Source organism: Schistocerca gregaria, chromosome 2 (genome assembly GCF_023897955.1).
Source record: "Schistocerca gregaria isolate iqSchGreg1 chromosome 2, iqSchGreg1.2, whole genome shotgun sequence".
In the NCBI taxonomy this organism is placed as follows: Eukaryota; Metazoa; Arthropoda; class Insecta; order Orthoptera; family Acrididae; genus Schistocerca; species Schistocerca gregaria.
Window position 1 is genome coordinate 121,787,528 of NC_064921.1, and position 26,296 is coordinate 121,813,823.

The window sequence follows — 26,296 nt, forward strand, 5'->3', positions numbered from 1 at the left end:
TGGACAGAATGTGCACAAAGTTTGAATTATTTACATTGAGAACTAGAAACAAATTTTATGTAAGTCATATTTAAATTTATGATAATGTAAATAAAATAGAAAGAAACTTCCATATGGGAAAAATATATTAAAAACAAAGATTCCAAGAGCTACCAAGCGGGAAAGCGCCGGTAGATAGGTACAATGAATAAAACACACAAACACACACACAGAATTTCGAGCTTTGACAGCCGGCGGCTGCTTCGTCAGGAAAGAGGGAAGGAAAGGAAAGGAAAGATGAAAGGATGTGGGTTTTAAGGGAGAGGGTAAGGAGTCAATCCAATCCAGGGAGTGGAAAGACTTACCTTAGGGGGAAAAAAGGATAGGTATATACTCGCGCAAACACACACACACACACATATCCATCCATACATACACAGACACAGGCATATGTCTGCCTGTGTCTGTGTATGTATGGATGGATATGTGTGTGTGTGTGTGTGTCTGTGTGTGTGTGTGTGTGTGTGTGTGTGTGTGTGTGTGTGTGTGTGTGTGTGTGTGCACGCAAGTATATAACTATCCATTTTTACCCCTAAGGTAAGTCTTTCCACTCCTGGGATTGGAATGACTCCTTACCCTCTCCCTTAAAACCCACATCCTTTCATCTTTCCTTTCCTTCCCTCTTTCCTGACGAAGCAGCCGCCGGCTGCGAAAGCTCGAAATTCTGTGTGTGTGTTTGTGTGTTTTATTCATTGTACCTATCTACCGGCGCTTTCCTGCTTGGTAAGTCTTGGAATCTTTGTTTTTAATATATCATATTTAAATTTGTTGTATAAAGAAAGATATACATATTTACTTTATTAATTTATTTATTTATTAGCAGTGTTGGGTTTACATGCCTCCCAAGCAGCACCTCAATGTATAAGTGGTATATGTTATGATCAAAAATAAAATTATGTAAGGACATACAGAATACACACTGGCTGATATCAAATTACAATAACACATTACAGTAATGTGCAACAAATACAACTCCTTTAGATTAATGATGAGAGGGAGCTAATGAACAGCCCTAATACACTATTTTTGTGATATTTTTATAGTAATGGCATCAGTCATGAAAAGATTAAGGAATGTATAAATATAGCACTATAGCCTAAGAGACCATGAGACAGTGAAAATGTTCTCTGCTGGAATACACTCAACTGTGTATCTAGATTACAATCACTTAGAAAATCCATTCAATTTTGTAAGTAGTTGCAATTTCTGAGATGAAAATAGCAGTGATACTAGTAGAAAACTGGTGTTTAAATTTGATAAGTCTCTTGTGCAAACTCACTTCCTAATGATGATATCAGTTACATGAGAAGAATGGGTAATTAAAATTATTTTCTCACTTTTAGTTGTATGAACAAGATGAGGAGTCTCTCAGGCTAATACTGCGGAGATGATGGGAAATAGCTATAGCAGAAGTTCACTCCTACTATAAAATATATTCCATTTGCCATGTTACTTTTAGCAATGGCTACACCAGTTCTGTCTGACAAGTAATTACTAACTCCCCAATGGATACTTCTAGCCTAAGGCTATGTCAGAATACATGGGAATTCACTGCGTAAGTGAGGCTCCAATCAGAAGACAACTCTTATAATAGAAATTTTTGTGACAGGTGTTAGATGCCATCTACTGCACATCCAAGATGTAAGCCATGATCTTCTGTGGGCAGTGTAAAATCATGTACTGGGAGCCTTTATGTCACTGCACTTGTTTACTTCTCATTTTCATGTACACCTTTACTTTAACTTGAGAGATGTGGCTGGACACATTGAAATTTGATGATAAGAAAATTCCTCTTGTGTTATTTGCAAGGTGTTTCAATTATTCATCTTGTCTGATGTCATAGACTGCTGATACCAAGATTATGTTCACCAAAGTTTCATATACTCAGAATTGGTAGGTTTATTTCACTCCATACCATACTGGATTTTATCAAGGACCCCTGAACTCAGGTACTGTACATGTTACAATTTCTCCTTCTGGCCAGCTACATACATTTGAATGGTTTAGTTTCTAGGGAGTCTGGCACAGAATTCCCTTCTGTTCAGTGAATGACTCTAATAGTTTTACTGTAACAACCTTTTTTGAGTCCAGTGAATTGATATGTATCCAATTGTCACCTTAGGCAGATTTTCATACACTTTTCTTACAAATGGTTTATACTTTATATTAATAAATTTGCAATTTTTATTGTTGTCACTTTTTGTTGCACATGCAAATAATTATTGCAACTGTACTATTTGTAATTCATAGAAATAGTTATCCATATTGCTAAAGCTACTCTGTATATTGCTAAATTGAAGCTGAGTAATTTAGGAATGTTTCCCTAAGTAACTTATGAAATTAACTGTGAAAAAAGGTGTGATAGCTACTGCTCAAGGTCAATGTCAACACATGTTCAGAAAACAAAACATTTATTATAATGACTAAAAATTAACGTTTGTAGGGGAAATTCACTTGCAAATGTGATGGAACTTGGTGAAACAGTGGTGTGGGTAGGAACAATGGCCACCAAATAGGGCACTCTTCATTCCAGAGTATACACCAACACAACAATGATTTTTTCAATATGAAGGGTGAAACTAATCATCTCTCATAAAAATGGAAAGGACAAGGTCTGAGTGAAAGGCACAAGGTTATCATATGGGAGTACCAACAATGATGGGCTGAGCTTGGAACTCAAGACAGTGCTGACAAGGGCACTAACACTTGCCAACCAAATGTCTTGTTGTGCAAAACACAGAATTATACACAGGCTACTATGCAGCCCTTTAGTAGGTGTGTGGACAGCATGGCATGAGTGAGACTTAAACTTTATATTGAGTGAATTGGTATGAAATGCATCACCACATGGCGTGCCCATCACGGTGTAGGTGTGGTGCTGAACTTATAAGACCTGAGCATGGTGAAAGGCCACTACACAGATTCCCTCCATCCCTCCCCATGAGAATGGAGCTCTGATGGTGAGCAAGGTGGTGACGATGAAGGCTGTTACCAGTGAATGTGTGTGTTGTACCAGTGGTGAGGCCATGGGTAGTGGCATTGATGCTGCAGGTGTTGTTCATGTGGTGGAGGCAGGTGCAGGATGTCAGGACGCTGGGAATAGGTTGGGCAGGGTAACTGACTTTCACTAGTGTCAGTCTACAGTCTGCCGCATGACAGCAATCTGTGGTGAGGTACCAGCAGTGGGAACAACGATGAATAAGCAGGTGGCACATGGGGTCGGGGTTGCCGGACTGAGTCATCATGAGCCTGTGTCCAATGCCGTGTGTGCAGGGTTGGCAGGCACTGGGAGGGGCTGCCATTGTGGATCCATAAAGCCAAGCGCACTGCAGCATTGCTGGGTTTTTGCGAGAAGAGCATGTCACTCAGGTAGCCTTGTTTGACAGCTGTGCACATACTAGAGCAATGGTGACCAAACCATTACCATGCTGATTGGCATCATTGTGCTAAGGGCAAATTTCAAAACTCCACCACAAAAGACTGGTGGCCCAAGCAGGATGACTTGTGCACCTACAAAGTTCTTGGTCTCAATAACAATATTGTCTATTACTTTATACACTATAGGGTGGGTACACCTTCTCCTTCTATAATAATATGGAAGCTTCTGTGTGAGCGATCCAATGCTGTTGCTTGAGCAGCTGTATGAAGACTGGCGCCTTCTTAACAAAATCATTACTTATACAGATATACTTAACTGTTGCATCCTTGATCCCCCGTACCGCAATGTATGCTTAGCGGTTCTCGGCTGATGCTACTGATCAGAAATGTTCTAAGCCTACTGTTTGTATGTTATCCCCGACACACACTGTAGTCTCTTTAGCAGCACGCGTCCTCGTGTGCTTGTCATGTTTGTAAACACAGAGAGGTAAGTGGTTACATAATCACTGAGGTCAATGCTCACACAGAGTGCATCCCAGAGTGCCTCAGAGAGTTAAAACACTAAGAAGAATCCCATCTCGGCTTTTGACAATGAGTGAGATCACCCATTGCTTTAATTGTTTTACAGTTGGCAACACCTTTGACCCACACTGACACAGATTCAGATTCAAGGGATCGAAGACAGCAGTGGGAACAATGATGAATAAGCTGGCAGCACAAGGGGTGGAAGTTGCTGGACAGGATCAGCATGAGCCTGTGTCCAATGCCATGTGTGCAGGGTTGGCAGGCACTGGGAGGGGCTGCCATAGTGTATCCGTGGAGCAAAGTGCACTGCAGCATTGTTGCGTGGTTGCAAGAAGAGCCTGTCACTTAGGTGGCCCTGTTCGACAGCTGAAAATGCACACACAGGATACTGTGAGCAGGAATTGATGGTGACACTTGGCTGAGGATGGAGAGTCACAGGTCTGGGGCATGTCACTGAGAATTTGTGAAATAATGCTTCTGTGGAAGTTGTGGATGCTGCAATGTGATGTGGCGGCATTACTGGCTGTTGGCAGCAGTGGAGGCAAAGATCTATGCATCAGGCATAGGCTGCAGGAGAGGCAGAGGGCTGGGAGCAGGAGTATTCTCAGCATGGGGGATGCTGGAGCCTTTGTTGTAAATGACCGTTGCATCGGGGATGATGCTAGTGTAGCATGGTGAGTTTCCTCTCAGCCTCATTGTGTATGCCAGTATCTCAAGGCCTTTTGTAACAGGTATACTTGGTATGATGTGAGCAGTGGCACTGGCAGAGGTAGGGACGATGCCACTGGAGATGCTGACTTGAGCAGTGGTGTGTTCCTGCAGGGTTTTGATGGAGATGGTAGTTGGGTTGGGAATTGTGAAATTGGGCAGCATATAGACAGGATTCATGCTTTTGATCAAAACACTGGTAGGGGTAATGCGAAGATGCATGGTTGTTGTTGGGAGTCCCACACTGGCAAAATAGTGTGGACAAAGGAGGGACTAGTGAACATCAATGTGCAGCATAACATGGGTGCATGGAATGAGGTCACTGTAAATGAATGCCTGGCATTCACTGTAGTGCTGGGGAGGGGCGGACCACAGGTGACCCATGCAGGCCTGCAAAGTGTCGGAACCATTCCACCATGCCATTGGCAGATGGATGGTAGCTCGATGTCAGGTGCACGTCAGTTCTGCACAGATCTGTCAGCATGCAAAAAAGAGCAGATGTGTAAATTGGCACCTGTGATCTGTTATGACATGGCATGGGCAGCCAAAATGGACGCCCATGTGGAGATGAAGGCAGTGCTTGCCATGATGGTGGTTATGATGGGTATTGGCACTGCTTCAGGCCAGTGATTGAACCTGTACAGTATGGTGAGGAAGTAGTACCAGCTGTCAGAGGAAGGTACTAGGCTCACGTTGCCTACGTGAACATGGGCACAGCAATGTGAAGGTGCCATGTACATGGCGGTCAACTATGGTGCACTGAGAGGCAAACCAGATGTGACAAACTTGCAGTATTCTCCAGCACTAATATTTGAGTTGCTCAGTTGAGTTACTCAGTAAATCTCTGGAGTACTTTAATAAGCAATAGATATTCACATCCATAAATTGTTGTTTCTGTTTAGTTCAAGAGGAGACAAGATCTATTATATTCTGTGATTTATTTGTACTTAACTGATGTTTAGTAAAATCTGTGTTGTTGAAGAATCTGACTTACAGAATTTTTACTCACTGTCATCTTCTCTTTCCACAATACTCTTTCGTATTTGTTTCCCTTGTATAGCCCTTCTATGTATTATTTCCACTTTTCAGCTTTTGCTTCTTTGCTTAGTTCTGGCTTGCCATCTGAGTGTCTGATTGTCATACCGCATCTTCTTTTCTCAAGAAATTATATTTGAAATTAGTCCCACCTATAAACTAAGCCCCTCATCCTAACTTGGCTAGATAAGATTGTCAGCAGATGTCCACAACATAATGTCCAGGAGCTATGCTGCCTCATCACCTCATTTCTTTGCAGTAAGGTTCACACCCTAGAGGTTAGAGACTCACCCCTTCATTTTCCATGGACCCTCTTGTACTTATGTACTCCAGTTCACCACACATATCACCCAGCTTATAAAAGACATTAGTGAAGACACTCTTGCTATGTATTACCGATGTCTAACTGCTGTTTACCTTTTTGTCTCCAAGGAACGATTGCAAAAACAATTAGTAATGATCAAGAGCATGAGTAAAGACTTAAAAAAAAGTTAACAGACAATAACACCACAAAGAACTTACACTATGCGAGCAATCTCCTACAGTGCCTCAATTGATCTAGTATTACATTTTATCTTGCAACTTAATACATACATAATCTCTTTCCTCCCAAACCATTTGCTCTCTTTTCTCTCCTAAGTAGATTTTTTTTAAATATTTGGTTTAAAAAATTTGCAGTTTAAAACCTTCTTTCTGTGACTACACCTGCTTTTACATGAAAGTAAGTTGTTTTGTGCATCTGATTATACTCCAGTTCAAATAGTGAACCTGATTTTTTGGAACTTTAATGAATGATTTTGTGATGCCTTCAGCTATAATTTCCTTTATCTGATGTGCAACTGTACAATTTCAGGCTTAGGCCATTTTCAGGTATCTAAAATGGATGCATTATACATTGGTTGCATTACTATCATCTATGAACACAGGAACAAGTCATACCCAAAGGTATACCAAGAGGATCATAACTTACTTTATGAATGATTCATTAATGGTACAGTATGCCCTGTATGTCTTTACTCCAAAGATTATATTTAACTATAGTAAAATAAACTGGAAACAGTTTTTCATTATTTTAGGAGCATCATTACTTTTGAGCAGTTGTTGCAGAGTTCTTATTGTACGATTGATGTTTCTAACATAAATACACTAAAAAGCTTATGTGATGGAAGAATTTGAAATTTGCATCCATCTACCAATTGGACAGAGTTTTGAATGAACAAAAAGAGTTGTGAAATTTCTACACCAGTTCCACGATGAAGCATTATGGAATTGTTGAATGCATAATCATCACTATATTAATTAATAAATATGACTATACTGCCAAAGAACACACATCATAAAACAGATCATGAAGGGCTGTACTTAATTTTCATGGTTTTCAGTAATATTTCATTAGACTACTGTGATCTCTGTAACAACTGTTCAAAAATGACATGCTCCCACAACAAGAGAACAAGTATTTCAAAGTTATTTTGTGGAAATTACATGCAAACATATTCAAACCAATTATGAACAATAATTAAATGTATTCAAGAATGAAGACATACATAGGTAAAGTAACAAATTTCTGTAAAATAATTATAATCTTCCTAATGTATGAACATTAAAAGCATTGACTTCAGCTAAGAGCTTTGCAACAACTGCTCAACTGTTCCCAAGAAAATGAAAACTATTTCCAGTTTAGTTTATGATAGTTATATGCAATCATAAAAGCAAAGACATACATGGCTTAATATACCATTAACAAGTCCCCTATCTTGTGATATGACTTGTTCCAATGTTAAATTCGTAAGTGATATCACTGCATCCAATGTAAAATGCTTCTGTTTTAGATACTTCAAAATGGTTTATGTCTGAAATTGTACAATTGTATGTCAAATAAAGAAAAAGGCAGCTAAAGGCTTCACAAAATTATTTAGAAAAGCCATTTCAACTGCAGACTACCTTCAAATGAAGATTAATGGAAATTTGTGATTAAACTTATGGTGAAAGCATGGCTTCAGAAAACATCGCTCTTGTGCAACACAGCTAGCTCTTTATTCGCACGAAATAATGGCCGATATCGACAGGGGATCTCAAGTTGATTCCGTATTTCTAGATTTCCGGAAAGCTTTTGACACCGTTCCTCACAAGCGACTTCTAATCAAGCTGCGGAGCTATGGGGTATCGTCTCAGTTGTGCGACTGGATTCATGATTTCCTGTCAGGAAGGTTGCAGTTCGTAGTAATAGACGGCAAATCATCGAGTGAAACTGAAGTGATATCAGGTGTTCCCCAGGGAAGCGTCCTGGGACCTCTGCTGTTCCTGATCTATATAAATGACCTGGGTGACAATCTGAGCAGTTCTCTTAGATTGTTCGCAGATGATGCTGTAATTTACCGTCTAGTAAGGTCATCCGAAGACCAGTATCAGTTGCAAAGCGATTTAGAAAAGATTGCTGTATGGTGTGTCAGGTGGCAGTTGATGCTAAATAACGAAAAGTGTGAGATGATCCACATGAGTTTTTGGAATTCGATTACTCGATAAATAGTACAATTCTCAAGGCTGTCAATTCAACTAAGTACCTGGGTGTTAAAATTACAAACAACTTCAGTTGGAAGGACCACATAGATAATATTGTCGGGAAGGCGAGCCAGACGTTGCGTTTCATTGGCAGGACACTTAGAAGATGCAACAAGTCCGCTAAAGAGACAGCTTACACTACACTCGTTCGTCCTCTGTTAGAATATTGCTGTGCGGTGTGGGATGCTTACCAGGTGGGATTGACGGAGGACATCGAGAGGGTGCAAAGAAGGGCAGCTCGTTTTGTATTATCGCGTTATAGGGGAGAGAGTGTGGCAGATATGATACACGAGTTGGGATGGAAGTCATTACAGCATAGACGTTTTTCGTCGCGGCAAGAGCTTTTTACGAAATTTCAGTCACCAACTTTCTCTTCCGAATGCGAAAATATTTTGTTGAGCCCAACCTACATAGGTAGGAATGATCATCAAAATAAAATAAGAGAAATCAGAGCTCGAACAGAAAGGTTTAGGTGTTCGTTTTTCCCGCTCGCTGTTCGGGAGTGGAATAGTAGAGAGATAGTATGATTGTGGTTCGATGAACCCTCTGCCAAGCACTTAAATGTGAATTGCAGAGTAGTCATGTAGATGAAAGTATCCTCGCCATGAGCAATTTTTTTTTCTCCCCCCCCCCCCCCCCTACTTTTAAATGCTACACAAATTTTACTTTCATTTGATAATAACATGATTTTTTAAATGACAGGAACCACTTTGTATGGGAGATAGCTACGGTGATCTAGTGGACACCATACCTGGAGGTCCTCATTGTGGTCTCTTCTGGACAGTCCAAAATCAAATCAGCATGATATCAAATTAGGACTCGGGGATCTTTCCCAGGGATAAAATACAGCCAGGGTGCTGGTCTCCCAACCTGCTCCTCATAGTGGGGTAGTGAAGCATTCCTGTACTCTTCCACTAGTTAGGGCAGTAGTCTAATAACAGATTGCATGTCATAGACCTTTTCCCTACTTTGTAGTGGAGAATGAAAAGAGGGTAAATAAACAAGAAGCACATCAAAATCAGAAAGAATTTCATCAACAAAGAACAAGAATTAAAAAAACTATTGTGCATCTATAAATGAAGACAACAGAAGAAATCAGTAAGAAAGCAAATGGATTTTAGAATCCATTAGAATCTTAAATCCCGAACATATGTAAAACTGATATTAAGTTGGTGATGGTGGAAAGTATCCAGATGGAACAGGTTGTGAAGCAGTCACTGAAATGAATAACGGCATGTTGGGCAGTGTGCTTAGCAACTGGATGGTCCAGCTGTTTCATGGCCACAGTTTGTCAGTGACCATTCATTCATGTGGACAGACAGCTTGTTGCCAACCATGCCCATGTAGAATTCAGCATAGTGGTTGCAGCTAAGCTTGTAGATCACATGGCTGGTTTCACAGGTAGCCCAGTCTTTGATAGGACAGGTGACACTTGCAACCAGGCTGGAGTAGGTGGTAGTGGAAGTATGTATGGGACAGGTCTTACATCTAGATCTACTACAGGGATATGAGTCATGAGGCAAAGGACTGGGAGCACGGGTTGTGTAGGATAAGAAAAAGATATTGTGTAGCTTCAGTGGGCGGCAGAATACCACTGTGGGAGGGGTGAGATGGATAGTGGATAGGACATTTCTTGTTTCATGGCATGTTTTCTCCAGTCAGGTATGGTACTACACCATAAGGGGAAAGTTAATCTGTGACCAGATGGTGGGACTTTGGAAGGTGGTGAGTGACTGGAGAGATAAGGCAAGGGACATCTTTTTATGTATAAGTTTGGGAGGGTAATTATGATCTGTGAAGGCCTCAGCGAGATCCTTGATATAGTTCAAGAGGGATTCCTCATCATTATAGATGTGATGGCCATGGGTGACTAGAGTGTATGGGAGGGAGTTCTTGGTATGGAATGAGTGGCAGCCATCATAGTGGAGGTATTGTTGGTGGTCAGTAGGTTTGATATGGATGGAGGTACTGATGTAGCCACTTTTGCTGTGCAGATCAGCAACACAGAGGGTTGCTTGTTGGGTTGAGGAGGACAAGGTGAAGGGAATAGGAGAGAAGATGTTGAAGTTCTGGAGAAATGTGGATAGGGTGTCCTCCAGGACACAGATGTGTCATCAATGAATATGAACCAGATGAGGCATCGGATTCTGGCTGGTTTAGAAAGATTCCACTAGATGGCTCACAAATGGGTTGGCATAGGATGGTGCAATTCTGGTGCTGATAGTCATATGACAGATCTGTTTGTAGGTGATGGCTTCAAAGATAAATAATAATGGAGGAGGATATTGTTGGTCATGGTGACTAGGAAGGAGGTTGTTGGTATTGAATCTGACAGGTGTTGGGAAAGATAACAGTTCAATAGCAACAAGGTCATGGCATTAGAGGTGATATTGCAAAAGGGAGGTGGCATCAATAGTGACAAGCAGGAGACCATACAGTAAAGGAACAGAAACTGTGAACAGTTGGTGAAGGAAATGGTTGGTTTCTTTTTTATAAGAGGGTAGGTTGCACATAATAGACTGAAGGTGTTGCTCTATGAGAGCAGAGATTCTCTCAGTGGGGGTACAGTAAACAGCCACAATGGGGCATCCTTAGGTGGTTGGATTTATGGGCTTTAGGGAAGAATGTAGAAGGTAGGAGGCCAGGGAATGGTAGGGGTGAAGAGAGATATGGACTCCAGAGAGAGAATCTGGAATGGGTCTAAGGGTTTGAGGTGACTGGAGATTCTGCTGGAACTGGATCACTGCCACAGGGTTTAAAGGTGGATCAATCTCACAAGCAGCAAAGTCCTTCTGCCAGGTAATCCTTGCAGTTCAAAACAACAGTGGTAAAGCCTTTGTCAGGATGTAGAATTATAAGCTTGAGGTTAGTATGTTGAGGGATTTGGGTGATTCAACGTTTAAGGTTAAGAAATTCTGGAAAGTTAACAGGGGGTAATTTGGGGTAGGGGGGATGGATCAGCGTTGGATGGAAGAGTGAAGTGAATCAGGCAGTGTTCAACATTGGTCTTTGGTTGGATCTGATTGGTGGGGTTGGTGGCGAGAAAGATTTTTCACTGTAAGGAGTCAGAGAAGGTCTTTAACACGTTGTGCATTCAATTTGGAAGTACGGAAAAATGTGAGGCCTTTAGAAAGGATTTATATTGCTGCTGGGCTAAGGCTTTTGGAGGAAGGGTTCATGACTGTGGTTTTGATCTACATTCCTGGAAATGGAAAAAAGAACACATTGACACCGGTGTGTCAGACCCACCATACTTGCTCCGGACACTGCGAGAGGGCTGTACAAGCAACGATCACACGCACGGCACAGCGGACACACCAAGAACTGCGGTGTTGCGAATGGCGCTAGCTGCGCAGCATTTGTGCACCGCCGCCGTCAGTGTCAGCCAGTTTGCCGTGGCATACGGAGCTCCATCGCAATCTTTAACACTGGTAGCATGCCGCGACAGCGTGGACGTGAACCGTATGTGCAGTTCACGGACTTTGAGCGAGGGCGTATAGTGGGAATGCGGGAGGCTGGGTGGACGTACCGCCGAATTGCTCAACACGTGGGGCGTGAGGTCTCCACAGTACATCGATGTTGTCGCCAGTGATCGGCGGAAGGTGCACGTGCCCGTCGACCTGGGACCAGACCGCAGCGACGCACGGATGCACGCCAAGACTGTAGGATCCTACGCAGTGCCGTAGGGGACCGCACCGCCACTTCCCAGCAAATTAGGGATACTGTTGCTCCTGGGATATCAGCGAGGACCATTCGCAACCGTCTCCATGAAGCTGGGCTATGGTCCCGCACACCGTTAGGCCATCTTCCGCTCACGCCCCAACATCGTGCAGCCCGCCTCCAGTGGTGTCACGACAGGCGTGAATGGAGGGACGAATGGAGACGTGTCGTCTTCAGCGATGAGAGTCGCTTCTGCCTTGGTGCCAATGATGGTCGTATGCGTGTTTGGCGCCGTGCAGGCGAGCGCCACAATCAGGACTGCATACGACTGAGGCACACAGGGCCAACACCCGGCATCGTGGTGTGGGGAGCGATCTCCTACACTGGCCGTACACCTCTGGTGATTGTCGAGGGGACACTGAATAGTGCACGGTACATCCAAACCGTCATCGAACCCATCATTCTACCATTCCTAGACCGGCAATGGAACTTGCTGTTCCAACAGGACAATGCACGTCCGCATGTATCCCGTGCCACCCAATGTGCTCTAGAAGGTGTAAGTCAACTACCCTGGCCAGCAAGATCTCCGGATTGGTCCCCCATTGAGCATATTTGGGACTGGATGAAGCCTCGTCTCACGCGGTCTGCACGTCCAGCACGAACGCTGGTCCAACTGAGGCGCCAGGTGGAAATGGCATGGCAAGCCGTTCCACAGGACTACATCCAGCATCTCTACGATCGTCTCCATGGGAGAATAGCAGCCTGCATTGCTGCGAAAGGTGGATATACACTGTACTAGTGCCGACATTGAGCATCCTCTGTTGCCTGTGTCTATGTGCCTGTGGTTCTGTCAGTGTGATCATGTGATGTATCTGACCCCAGGAATGTGTCAATAAAGTTTCCCCTTCCTGGGACAATGAATTTACGGTGTTCTTATTTCAATTTCGAGGAGTGTATTTAGGTTCTGGATTCTATATGGCAGCTGGAAAGAGTTTTTGAGGGTGGAGTAAATGTAGTAGGTCTGCAAGGCAGGATTTGTCAGCTATGAGGGGATGTGGGGAAGATTTGGAGGTTGTTGTAGTGTTGGTGGGCAGTGGTAGTCCAAGTTGAGAATAGGAAGTGAACAGGGTGGAGAATTTTTTGAGGAGTCATTGTGCATGTTGCTCTATCTCCTGGAGGGCAAGTGTGTCAGTTTGTGATACGAGATCCATGAATGTGGGAATGTATAGCAGGAGAATTTTACAGATGAAGAGGAGGTATTTGAAGAAGATTAGAGCCTGACTGACACAGTTTTACAGGACTATGTTGGTGAAGAATAAGGACTGGCAGAATCTGGACAGATGGAGATCATTGTGGAGGTCACAGTGGAAGGAGGCTTTCAAGCCAGAGATGGGTAATTTGATGGTTAGGCCATGTGGGGGGATTCCATGTGCCAAGCAACAATGTAGGAACAGTATGTCAGTCTGGGTTCTAGCTAGGGATAAGGAAACTTTTCTGTATTGATACAACCACAGGATTTTACCTCCTCTCCTTTACTGCTGCCCCCCCCCCCCCCCTCCCCACTCTCTGCCTAACATCACAGCTGCACCTAGCTGCCCTACCCTTAGCCAACCTCGTACCTGTATGCTCCCACTGGCACTATCCTATGCCAACTTATTTATGGGCCATCTAGAGAAATCCTTTCTAACCATCCAGTATCCCAAATACCTCACCTGGTTCACATTCACTAATGAAATCTTTGTGTCCTGGATTGAAAGTGAGGACACCCTATCTACATTCCTCTACAACCTGAACACCATCTCCTCCATTCACTTCACTTGGTCCCCCTCAACCCAACATGTCATTTTCCTCGATGTTGACTTCCATCTCAAAAATGGCCACATCAGTGTACATGTCCATAACAAAACTAACAACCACCTAACATCTACTTAGACATTTGTCACCCATTCCATACCAAGGAGACCATTCCATAAAGGCTGGACACCTGTGCAATGATTAGCAGTCACTCTTCAAATATACCAAGGGTCTCACTAAGGCCTTCGTGGAGAAAAGTTACCTTTCCAACCTTGTAGAGAAACAGATCTCCCATGTCTTGTCTCTCCACTCACCTACCACCTCCCAAATTCCCACTGTCTGGCCACAAAGTAGTACTCCCTTCGTGAGTCAGTACAACTCAGTACTACACATGACTGGAGCAACTGAATCACATTCTCCACCTGGGTTTTGACTACCTCTTGTCATGCCCTGAAATGAGGAATGTGCTTCCCACAATTCTTCCCATCCCTCCCACTGTGGTATTCCACAGTCAATTGGCCCGACGCAATATCTTTGTCCATCCCTAGTCCATCCCTGCCTCCAACCCCTTGCCTCATAATCTGTCTCGCGTGTGTAGACCTAAATGGAAGAGCTGTCCCATACATCCTCCCACCACCACCTTCTCCAAACTGGTAACAAGCATCACCTATCCTATCAAAGGCAGCACACAGCAGTCTTGTGATCTACAAACTAAGCTAAAATTGCTGTGCTGCTTTCTGCATAGGACTAACAACTAACAAGCTGTCTGTCCGCATGAGTGGCGACTGACAAACTGTGGCTAACAGACATATGGACCACCTAGTTGCTAAGCATGCTCCCCAACACAATGTGTTTCATTTCAGTGAGTGCTTCACAGCCTATGCCATTTGCACCAGCTTTTCTGAACTACACTGGTGTAGTATAGCCTACAGTCCCATTACCTCCCTGGCCTTCACCTTCTCTAGTCCCTGTCTTTCACCCACTTATACCTTTCTCTGCTTCCTCTCCACTATTACACAATCTTCTATTTCACAAATGCACCCACTAGTCTCTTTCTCAACCTCAATATCTCCCTCTTCCTCCCTCTTTCTTCTTCTCTACCTCTCTCCCTTTTTTCCTCCTCTAACACTTCTTCCCTGCTACACCATCCTTCCCCCCTCCCCAAATGTCCCATTTGCACCTAGTGGCTGACCCTATCCCTATCACGATTCTGCTTGCTCCCACAAGCAACACTACACCCTCCCCTAACCCAAACCTGTTATCCCTTATCCCTCCCCTTCCGACCCCAGCCTGCTCCTTAACCCTACCACCCATACTGACTCTCCCATCAGACTCAGTTGCTTGCAGTCGGACCTCTGTAGTCAGAGACACTGGTTATGTGTGTGTCAGTTGTTCTTGCATGAATGTATGTGTTTTGCTACATTTTAACAAGGTATTTGGGCTAGAAGGTCACACATTTAGCTGTCTTTTTGTCGTGCCTGTCTGCAACTCAACATCTCCTCTATGTGGTGATTACCAATCTATGCTTCTCATAATATTGGCATTATTCTATCATGGATTTTCCATTGTTTAACAATCTACATCATTATTCTTTATGTTTACATATATATCTCTCAGCCTAGGCACATTGGAACCCATTTCTACCAATGAAAAACCAATTTGTTGATACTGTCATCGTAGAATGTTTTATTATTTTGTTGAGAAACCAACAACCTCACGTATGCTTGCATCACTTCACCACTATAAAAGAGAAGTCATCATGTTTTGGAAACAGATTAAAATTTGGGGGAGAGGGGGGGGGGGGGGGCATGTTGGGACTGCATGTCTCAGTATTCACATGTGATCTGGCATTGTCATGCTGAAGAACAGGATGCTCCATGAGTGGACAAACTCTTTAAATTCTAAACTTGATTATAGCATACTGTTTCTAATGCCCCAACATAGTCACATTACACATCACCATATTACACACTACTATCCATAGCCCTCTAGTGGCAGAAACCTGCAAATATGTACACATGAGCAATAAAGATGCAAATGTTAATAACACTTGTTTTACTTTAAAAGCTTTAAGAGATTTCACACAAAAAGATCAGAAGCATTACTTTTCAGCACAGAGAACAGAGGTACTTTAAAAATGGGTTACTAGTAAAATAAATACAAACCCCATGTGTGATTGTAAAATAATGATTAATGAGGAAATTCTGAGAAAATATCAGAAGCAATGGCAAAGTGAAGATTAATCTTATTTGGACACCTCTACCAATTGAATGAGTACAGGCTAATGAAGCAAATACTTCCATATTTCTGGAAAAAGAAGTCCACAGTGGGATGAATTGCAGAAAAAGGAAAAGAAGAATAGACAGTTCCTCTTTGTGAAAATATTAAATAACTGAAAGAGACCTTTTTTAAGAATAAAATACTAAATTAGAAGCCTTTAAAGATAGAAGAAATAAGAAATTTGGAACAACATAGACAGTATGGGAAGAAGATTTAATAGTGTCGTATGTAGGAAATACTTAGTGTTTCCTTCTGAAACATTTATTTTTGTATACCACAAGTTTTTATGCATACCTCAGCTACATCAGCAGACTCCTTTTGTACAGTCTGCATCATAGCTTCCACTTGCTCAGCAGCAGCAACAAGCTTTGGTTTCAGAGCCGTAAGCTCTTCTTGCATTACTGATACCTGTTCAGCAGCATGATCTAGCTTCTCTATTCCAGCTTCATATCGATGCTTTCCTTTCAGAACTTCTCTACAGAAAAATACATACAGTGATAAAAGTACTGACTTAAAACTGAAAAAATACACATTCAGAATATAGCTGTAAAAATAGATTTTTGTGTGTGCATATGCCTCAATGCTAAAGAACTTCCAGTTATTACATTAAATGAGGATGAACCAACACTTATTCAAAATAGTGTTTTATTCTAAAGTAACAACAAGAAATGGAAGTACAAAGAGATCAACCACTGTTTATCAATATCATTTGCTCAGATTGTAATGACATAAAAATATATATGTAATTTTAAATAATTTTCTTTAATTGGTTTTTGGTTAAGTATACTAAGATAGCCAAATAAATTCTTAATGAAATTATAGCTGTACACAGAAATAATTCATAGAATATCAATCTGTTATCTTCAAGAACTGTTTGGTATCAAATGTCATATATGTTAGTTTTACACTCTGGTTAGAGTACATAATCATGCATAAAGAAAAGCACATGAAAAAAGTGCCTCATTGTAAAAAATATACTCAAACTAAAGAGCAAAGGACATGCATATTACCCAGAAGCCACATTTGCAATGGAGCAAATAGTCCTATTGGACTAGGGTAACATGGGGAAGGAAATTGGATATGCCCTTCCATAGGAACCATCTCGGCATTTGCATGAAGTGATTTAGGAAAATCATGGAAAACATAAATCACAATGGCCGGACGAGAGTTTGAACTGTTATCCTCCTGAATGTAAGTCCAGTGTGCTAACCATTGTGCCACCTTGCTTGGTTAAAATTATTTCATAAATTTAAAATGCAGATGCAGATCTCAAAAAATTCCAAAAACATTTATAACATTACGAATGTTTATTGTTGCCAGCTAACAAGACTAAGTTCCTCAATGAGAAAATGAATGTGCTTGAGGTTGGAAATGGAAAATATGTAGTCGACACAAACACAGTGGGAGAATAAAGCTCTTCCAATATGTTGTTTTAACAGAATTTAGTTATAATGTTATTCTTAGCTAGGACTTTTTGCAGGCATCACAAGCAGCCATATACTGTGGAGCTCCAGATTAATGAGGCTTTTCCAGCAATCAAAAATAATAGAGATTGATCTAGGCAGTTGTTTACTGTTGAAGAAGTTGTTATCTTGCCATCATCAATGACACAAGTTCCAGATGTCAGTCTAGATACACTGTTAAATTGTACAGCTTTTGTCAATCCCAAAAAGCAACTCAGGCTTAAAAAATAAATGTGTGTTTCAGCAATGATTACAATTACTGCATGTGGTCAAGGATAACCAGGATCAATAACTGTGAGGAGTGGTCACACCTCATCCCTAAAGGTATATGCACAATAACAGCTAAACAAGTACAGGATGGGCAGCTCAGCATGCTCCACTGCCACTACAGAAAATTCAAGGCAAGGAGCTAGTAATCAAACTGCCAATGGGATATGGCCAGACCAAGGAACAATGTCAGCAGGTGATGGCTATTTACAAATGCTTTCAAATCCACAGTGAAGTAAAGACAGACCATGCAGCTTATAGTATAAGAAACATGTAACACTGATGATCTTCCACCAACTACCCAGCACTCATGTAGTGTCACACTGGCTAAATGATGCATAATTTTGGATTAAGTGGAAAAGATGCTGCAGGATGAAATCAATGAACCTTCAGGGACTTCTTGGTCCTCTCTTGTCATCCTTGTGAGGAAGAAAGATGGCACACTGCGTTTCTCCATTGACATCTGATGACTGAACAAAATCATAAAGAATCATGTTTACCCGTTGTCATTCCTTGAGGACATCTAAGGCTGATCAAAAGTTTTTTCCTGCTATGGACCTGCAGGCTGGTTACAGGCAAACTGATGTTGATGGGCTGTCTGGAAAGACTGCCTTCATAACTTCTGATGACTTCTATGAGTTTACTGTTACATCATTTGGACTTTGTAAAGCTCCAGCCACTTTCGAATATATGACAGTTAATCTGCTTCAACACCTTAAATGGACCATGTGTCTTTCCTACCTGGATGAGATTGTTAGTTTTTGAAGACATCTGAAGAACATCTTATGCATCTGACAACCGCGCTGAAATGTGTTCAGACTGCAGGCCTCCACATGAATTTGAAAATGTGCTTCTTCACCCCTCCTGAAATAAAAATCTTTGGGCACCTAGTGAATGGTGATGGGGTTCTTCCTGATCCAGGCAAAATAAAAGCAGTCACAAATTATGTAACTCCTTATCATATTCATGATATGGGAAGTTTTCTAAGAAAGTGTTCACACTGATGGTAATTCATAAAAAACTTCTGTGCCAAGGCACCTCTCTTGCAAGAAGTATTGCAGAGAGATAAGTCTGCAGCTCATGGTCTCATGGTAGCATTCTCGCTTCCCAAGCATGGGGCCCCAGGTTCGATTCCCAGCAGGGTCAGGGATTTTTCACTTCCCAGGAGATAACTGGGTGTTGTTGTCATCCTCATCATCATCATTCATAATCATTATGGTCAGAGGAAGGCAATGGCAAACCACCTCAACTTGGAACTTGTCTACTAAGGCAGAGCGGGTCTCCCGCATCGTCCTCTATGCTCTGTCAAGGAGAATGGAATCTCATCATCATCAACCTTTCTTTTCCCTTAAGAAGGCACTCACAGTTTCTGCAGTCCTAGAATTGTATGATGAGCATGCCAAGATAGAACTTTGCAAAGACATAAGTGGTTTTGGAAGAGGCATAGTTTTATTGTCAATTCAGGAAGGGCCTGAGAAGGTGAAACCTTATGCTTGCAGGGTATCTTCAAGTGTGAGGTGATCTACTTCACTGCAGTGAAAGAGCACCTTGCAGTTATTTTGGTCATCACCAAGTTCCTACCGTAAATTTGGCAAAACCATTCACTACTGAGACAGACAACCATTCTCTATGAAGGCCAACTAGCCTCAAGGAGTATAGGATCAATTGGAAAAATGGATAGAGTCTTCGAGACTATGTCACAGTAGTGAACAAAAAGGAACCCAAATACAAGGATGCTGACTGCCTTTCTTGGAATCATTTGGTGCAACACAGCAATATGAATGAATTCTCAGTCATCACTGAATTAGGTGACAATGCTGTTTAAAACAATCAAGATCTACCACTGCTGAAAATCATACAAGCCTTGAAGAAGGAGAAACCAAATAAAGAAATATTTCAATGAATAAATGGAGCACTGTATAAGAGTAAGTATGATCCAATGACATGGAGATGGCTGCTTGTCATTCCAGCTCATCTACAGCCAGTTATACTGAATTTTTTCCACAATGCTCCAAAATATGGTCATCTGGGATTCATGAAGACTCTAGACAGAATCAGATGCAGGTATCACTGAATAGGTGTCTACCAATCTGTTAAGATACTAAGTGACCCACAATAAGAAATACAGTCAGACACGTGTATCACTGACCAGGTATATACTGATCTGTTAGGGACTATGTGAGCCATTCTAAGAAATGCCAATGATGGGAGCACATGCACAGTTACTTATTGGGCACACTGCTGCAACACCATTCCACTAGATTAGAACTGACTTCTTGGGAGATTCCCAAAGTGACATTTTCTAGCTTTCTTGGATATTATGGTGGGATTTTTTTCTGTGTTTAACCCTCGAGTTGGTACATCTCTATGCAAAGTGTGCCAATTACAAAAGCATTGTCTTGTACCATTTCACTGTCATTTTATAACAGCAAGGCTGTACCTATTCCTTTTGATAACTCAGTGATAAGCTGTATTACAACAAGTCCAAATGAGCAGCGGTAACATAAAATAAATAGTGAGCTATGCAAGAAAAATTTTACCATCTGTATAAGAAAAGACCCAGATTCTAAGCTAGCAGCACAAACCCACAATGAAGCAGTTACCTACAAGATAATTAGTAAACAAATATGCAACTGGCAGTAATCTGATACAGCTGCACTGTTTAATGCTTTGAGTGGGTCACTAGTGTGGGGTAACATTTGTACCTGGCAACTGACTGATATAATGAAAGTTTATTTTTTTATTGTTTAAGTAAACTGTGATTTAGCTCATGTAATGTAAGTTTATTTTACTCTTGTTTAATTAAAGTAAAATTAAACTGAGAGTTTGCTCATACACATTTGTCTTGGTAATATAATGGCAGCTACTCTTTACATGTGTACAACGTACAACACATCCCCACTTGGGTTATGAAAAATGGTACACCTGATTGAGGATTACAGTCCTTAAGCAATGAGAATTACGCCGTTCTATTCGAAGGTAGCTATTTCAACACTTTTAGGCCATGAAGGAGTTCTTGTAGAAGATCAAGAAGTTTATTATTTTCCTCCATCTTTACAAAAGGAAATCTTTAATAAATACTATGTATCTACAATTTATGATTAGTACTTGTGAATGAAGTGTGATAATAGTGTCAATGAGAATATATAGTGTTCAGTGGCATTATAGAAACACATTTATTACCTGAACTGAACATTGATCAGTGGCACATTGTTTAAAAATCCCAATGAATTTATATAGAATGTTTGTTCACCAAAAATGGCCTATCTTATTAAACAGACATTTTTCTTGCATATGTTGCAAATTTTTTATTAGTGTATTTAATCATAATTAATTATGAGTTTCGCATATGTCTGCTTTTTCTTAACAAAGCTTATGTTAATTGTTTCCTTGTCTGAACTATGACTTTTCAGGATTTTTTATGGTAGTCCTTCATCCTTTATTGTATTTACAAGTTATTTTCCATGCTTTTTTGCATTAAGTTGTTTTCTCATTAATGTACCTTCAGCTCAATTTGAACATCTTCATCCATTACTAAATCTTTTATTGTGCAGCTCTTTACTCTCCACAAGAAACTCATCTCTGCTGCTTATATTTCACTGTCATCTTTCTTCTTATTCATCCAACCATCACTTTCACACAGCAGTAATGGTACTGCTAAAGTTTAATAAAAATTAATTATTTTTATCTTTTTGGATGTTTTTAGCTGAGTGATGTTGTTTATTGGTGAAAATTTCAGATTTAAAATAATGCAAATCAAATAAGACACTGAATTAGGACCAGTAGTATTGAAAATGTAGATCTATTTCATTACAGGTAACATGTAAGAGAGGTGAATGAAAATGTAGTTAAAATTTGCAGGAATACTTTTTAATTGATAGAAGTAGATGGCTTATATGATTTGTAATGGGTATGGGTAGCAGTTATGGCTAAAAAACTCAAGTTGCTTTAAAATATTCAGCTTATGTCCCACTGTTCCATCACATCATAAACCACTCATTCACCAGTGGGCCTCCTTTTCTTCAGCAATGTCCCTGACTTATTTTAAAAATCATCTATTGTGACAAGTGAGGATTGTAGTTATTCTATACATGATCATAGCATGGCCATACAAAATCATCGGTAATGAATATGAGATTGGTTTTTCTTCACTTTTGGTGTAACCATATGCCATATAACACAAACACAGTCTCTTTTATAACATTTTTGGACAAAAGCTGAGACACTTCATACATTATTTCCTTTTTTAATACAACAACAATCAATTATTGATAATAAAATGTAAACATTAAATCCTTTAATGTGGTGAGTAAATTTTTTATCAATATTTTTGTTAGTTCTCCAGTACTTTCACAATGCTGTGTATTTCGCCTCCATGCTTAACTTTCACACATTACATTAAAATTTATATTTCAATGTATTACATTTACATCTCTGCAAATACATATTGAATAGAAAACCTTATACATGTACAGGTTACGGAGATAGGATACTTACTCTCGCTTTTTTGATAGTAGCTCCTTGAAAGTATTAATCATTTCAAGATACGAAGTAGGTGTAACATAACTGTGCCTCCGCAGGCGCAAGAAGAACTCAGTTGACAGATCCTGAGTAGATGTATGGAATTCTTGACACATATCAATACAAGCTTTTCTCTCTTCATCACCTAACTGAACCTCAGAGAGGAAACGGGTTGCAACAGCAAGCAAAGCATCCTCAGGCCATGACTGTAAGAAAATGGATTGTTAGAGTGAAGGCTTGAAGATAAACAGTGTTATTAGAAATAATAATTAATCCTACGGCAAAACTAGAGGTGAAGAAGTAATGAATTATAACATTACATGTGATGAAGTTTTACTGCACACCATTTCAAACAAACTTGCAACTATATTCAGTTGTATATGGATAAATAGTTTGGACAAGAAGAGAATAGAAGCTTTTGAAATGTGGTGCTACAGAAGAATGTTGAAGATTAGGTGGGCAGATCACGTAACTAATGAGGAGGTATTGAATAGGATTGGGGAGAAGAGAAGTTTGTGGCACAACTTGGCTAGATGAAGGGATCGGCTGGTAGGACATGTCCTGAGGCATCAAGGGCTCATAAATTTAGCATTGGAGGGTAAAAATCATAGAGGGAGACCAAGAGATGAATACACTGAGCAGATTCAGAAGGATGTAGGTTGCAGTAGGTACTGGGAGATGAAGGAGCTTACACAGCATAGATTAGCATGGAGAGATGCATCAAACCAGTCTCAGAACTGAAGACCACAACAACAATAACATATGGATACTGTGTGCAAAATTTGTTCTGTACAGAGTTTGTACTAAAGAAGTAATACATTAAAACGTCATACCTGATGCTGCCATTTTATGACATGAACGGAGGAAATTCAGTAAGTGATAAGCTTTCCTTCTTTCCCCATTCTGCTGTGGTTGTTAGTGAGAAAAACTTTCAAAAAACTTTGAAATTATGTGTAAAGTCTGTTGGAAGTGTTAACTGCCCCCATTTTCAAACAATGGATGAATAAAAACTGGCCATTTTCACGCCTTCAGTTATGTTACCTTGAGACCAACACATAGTTTCTAACTGTAATAATTGTCTTAACTTTGTTTCTCTTTGACTTGCAATTACACCACTTAATGAGCAGATTATGACAGAATCTTAAATTTTTAGTTTCAATCAACAATTATGCAAAATATCATAAATCAAATTTTTGCTGGCCCTGGCAGCTGTTGAATAGGCAATCTTCAAATGGGCCAGGGCACTGTAACCTGGACACTGGAAAAGTCATTTAATAATATAGATGTTAGAAGAAGTAAATAATGAAATTAAAGAATTAAAAATATGATAACAAAGAAATAAAAAGTAATATAAAAATTATAACAAGGAAATAAAAAATGAAATGAAAACTCTGTCTTGTCAGATAAGAAATTTAGACACAACTCTAACTCAAAGTCAACACAGACTAAAAAATCAGCCTCCCAAAGAAAAGTTTAATAACAATGTGAACCAATGGAAAGAATCTGTTAAGAGTTGAAGAAATTATATTTCTATATTATTCTACAACTTCACTGTTATGTGTGTTCTGTCCACAATGTTTTAAACTATCTGCATCAATATTAATTTAAAAACAGAGAAAGAGAGACTTCAGGGGTGGAGTTGTTAGTTTCAAAGGCAAAATGCAGTCTGCATAGAATTTTGTGACACCCAACTGTGAACAAGGACTGTTGTTATTGTGTTCGTCAGTCTGTGCAAGCCTCTTCATTTCTGTGTAACTAATGCAGCCTACACCCTTCTGGATCTGCTTACTGTGTTGATCTCTTGGTTTCCGTCTACAATTTTTACCCCCCACACTTCCCTCCAGTACTAAATTTGTGATCCCCCACTGTCTCAGAATGTGTTCTACCAACTGATCCCTTCTTGTAGTCAGGTTGTCCCACAAATTTCTTTTCTCCCCAATCCTGCTCAGCACCTCCTCATTAGTTACATGACTTGTCCATTTAATTTTCAGCATTCTTCTGTAAACACATTTCAAAAGCTACTGTTCTCTTCTTGTCTTAACTGTTTATCATCAATGTTTCACTTCCATACATGGCTACATTCCATGCAAATACTTTCAGAAAGGACTTCCTGACACTTAAAGTACCAGTATATACATCATATCCTCTCTACTTCAGCAATAGTAAGTTATTTTGCTACCCAAATAGCAAAACCCATCTACTGCTTTCAGTGTCTCATTTCCTAGTCTAATTCCTGCAGCATCTCCTCATTTAATTTGACTACATTCCATTATCCTCATTTGGCTTTTGTTGATGTTCATCTTCTATCCTCCTTTCTAGACAGCGTCCATTCCATTCAACTGCTTTTCCAAGTCCTTCACTATCTCTGACAGAATTACAATGTCATCTGACTTTAACTCCAAATTTAAATTTTGTTTTCTTTACTGCTTGTTCAATATAAATATTGAATAACATCGGGGATAGGATAAAACCCTGTCTCACTCCCTTCCCAGTCATTGCTTCCCTTTCATGCCCCTTGATTCTATACAGCTGCCATCTGGTTTCTGTACAAGTTATAAATAGCCTTTAACTCCCTATATTTTTTCGTTGTCACCCTCAGAATTTCACAGAAAGTATTCCAGTCAACATTAAGCAGTCTACAAATGCTATAAATGTAGGTTTGCCTTTCCTTAACGTATCTTCTATGAGAAGTTGTAGAGACAGTATTGCCTCGCATGTTCCTACATTTCTCCAGAATCCAAACTGATCTTTCCTGAAGTTGGCTTTTACCAGTGTTTCCATTCTTCTGTAAATGATGTGTGTTAGTATTTTGCAACCATGACTCATTAACCTGATAGTTCAGTAATTTTCACACCTGTAACAGGCTTTCTTTGGAATTGGAATTATTATATTCTTTCTGAAGTGTGAGGGCATTTCGCCTGTCCCATACATCTTGCTCACCTTATGAGTTCTGTCATGGCTGGCTCTCCCAAGGCTATCATTAGTTGTAATGGAATGTTGCTTACTCCTGGAGTCTTGTTTCAACTTATGTATTTCATGCTTTGTCAAATTCTTGGAGCAGTACCTTATCTTCTATCTCATCTTCATGTACATCCTCTTCCATTTCTATGATATTGCTCTCAAGCACATCTCCATTGTTCAAACCCTCTAAATACTCCTTCCACCTTTCAGTTTCCCCTACTATGCTCAGGATTGGGTTTCCACCTGACCTCTTGATATTCATGCAGGTGGCTCTATTTCTCCAATGGTCTCCTTAATTTTCCTGCAGGTGGTACCTATGTTCCTCCTGGCAATATATAATTCTAAATCCTTACATTTGCCCTCTAGTCATCCCTGCTTAGCCATTTTGCACTTCCTGTCAATCTCATTTTTAGACATTTGTAATCTCCTTCTCCTGTTTCATTTACTGCATTTTTATATTTTCTACTTTCATCAATTAAATTCAATATATCCTGCATTACCCACAGATTTCTGCTAGCCCTCATCTTTTTACCTACTTGATCCTCTGCTGTCTTCACTATTTCCTCTCTCAAAGCTACCCATTCTTCTTCTATTGTATTCCTTTCCCCTATTCTTGTCAATCATTCCCTAATGTTCCCTTTGAAACTCTATACAACCTCTGGTTATTTCAGTTCATTCAGATCCCATCTCCTTAAATTCCTACTGTTTTGCAATTTCTTTGGTTTTAATCTACAGTTCATAACTAATAAAGTGCACTCAGAGTCCATATATGCTTCTAGAAATGTCTTACAATTTAAAATCTTGTTCCAAAATTTCTATATTACCAATATATAATCAATCTGAAAGCTCTAAGTGTCTCCAGCTCTCTTCCATGGACACTACATTCTTTCATGATTCTTAAACCAAGCGTTAGTTTTGATTAAATTATGCTCTGAGCAAAATTCTACCAAGTGGCTTCCTCTTTCATTCCATTTTCACCTACTATTTTTCCTTCTCTTCCTTTTCCCACTATCAAATTCCAGCCCCCCATGACAACGTATTAAATTTTCATGTCCCTTAACTATCTGAATATTTTTTTTTTATCTCATCAAACATTTCTTCGA

The 26,296-nt window shown here is 40.3% G+C and overlaps 1 protein-coding gene across 1 annotated transcript in view; it reads right to left on the reverse strand.

Moving 5' to 3' along the window:
- Window positions 1–26,296, reverse strand: part of LOC126336485 (dynein axonemal heavy chain 7) — a 978,012-nt gene that overhangs the window by 340,007 nt on the left and 611,709 nt on the right. Inside the window, exons 40-41 of the mRNA XM_050000228.1 lie at window positions 22,209–22,438; window positions 16,276–16,456 (exon numbers count right to left, since the gene is read on the reverse strand). Coding sequence (XP_049856185.1) covers window positions 16,276–16,456; window positions 22,209–22,438 — 411 coding nt within the window. The remainder of the gene's footprint in view (window positions 1–16,275; window positions 16,457–22,208; window positions 22,439–26,296) is intronic.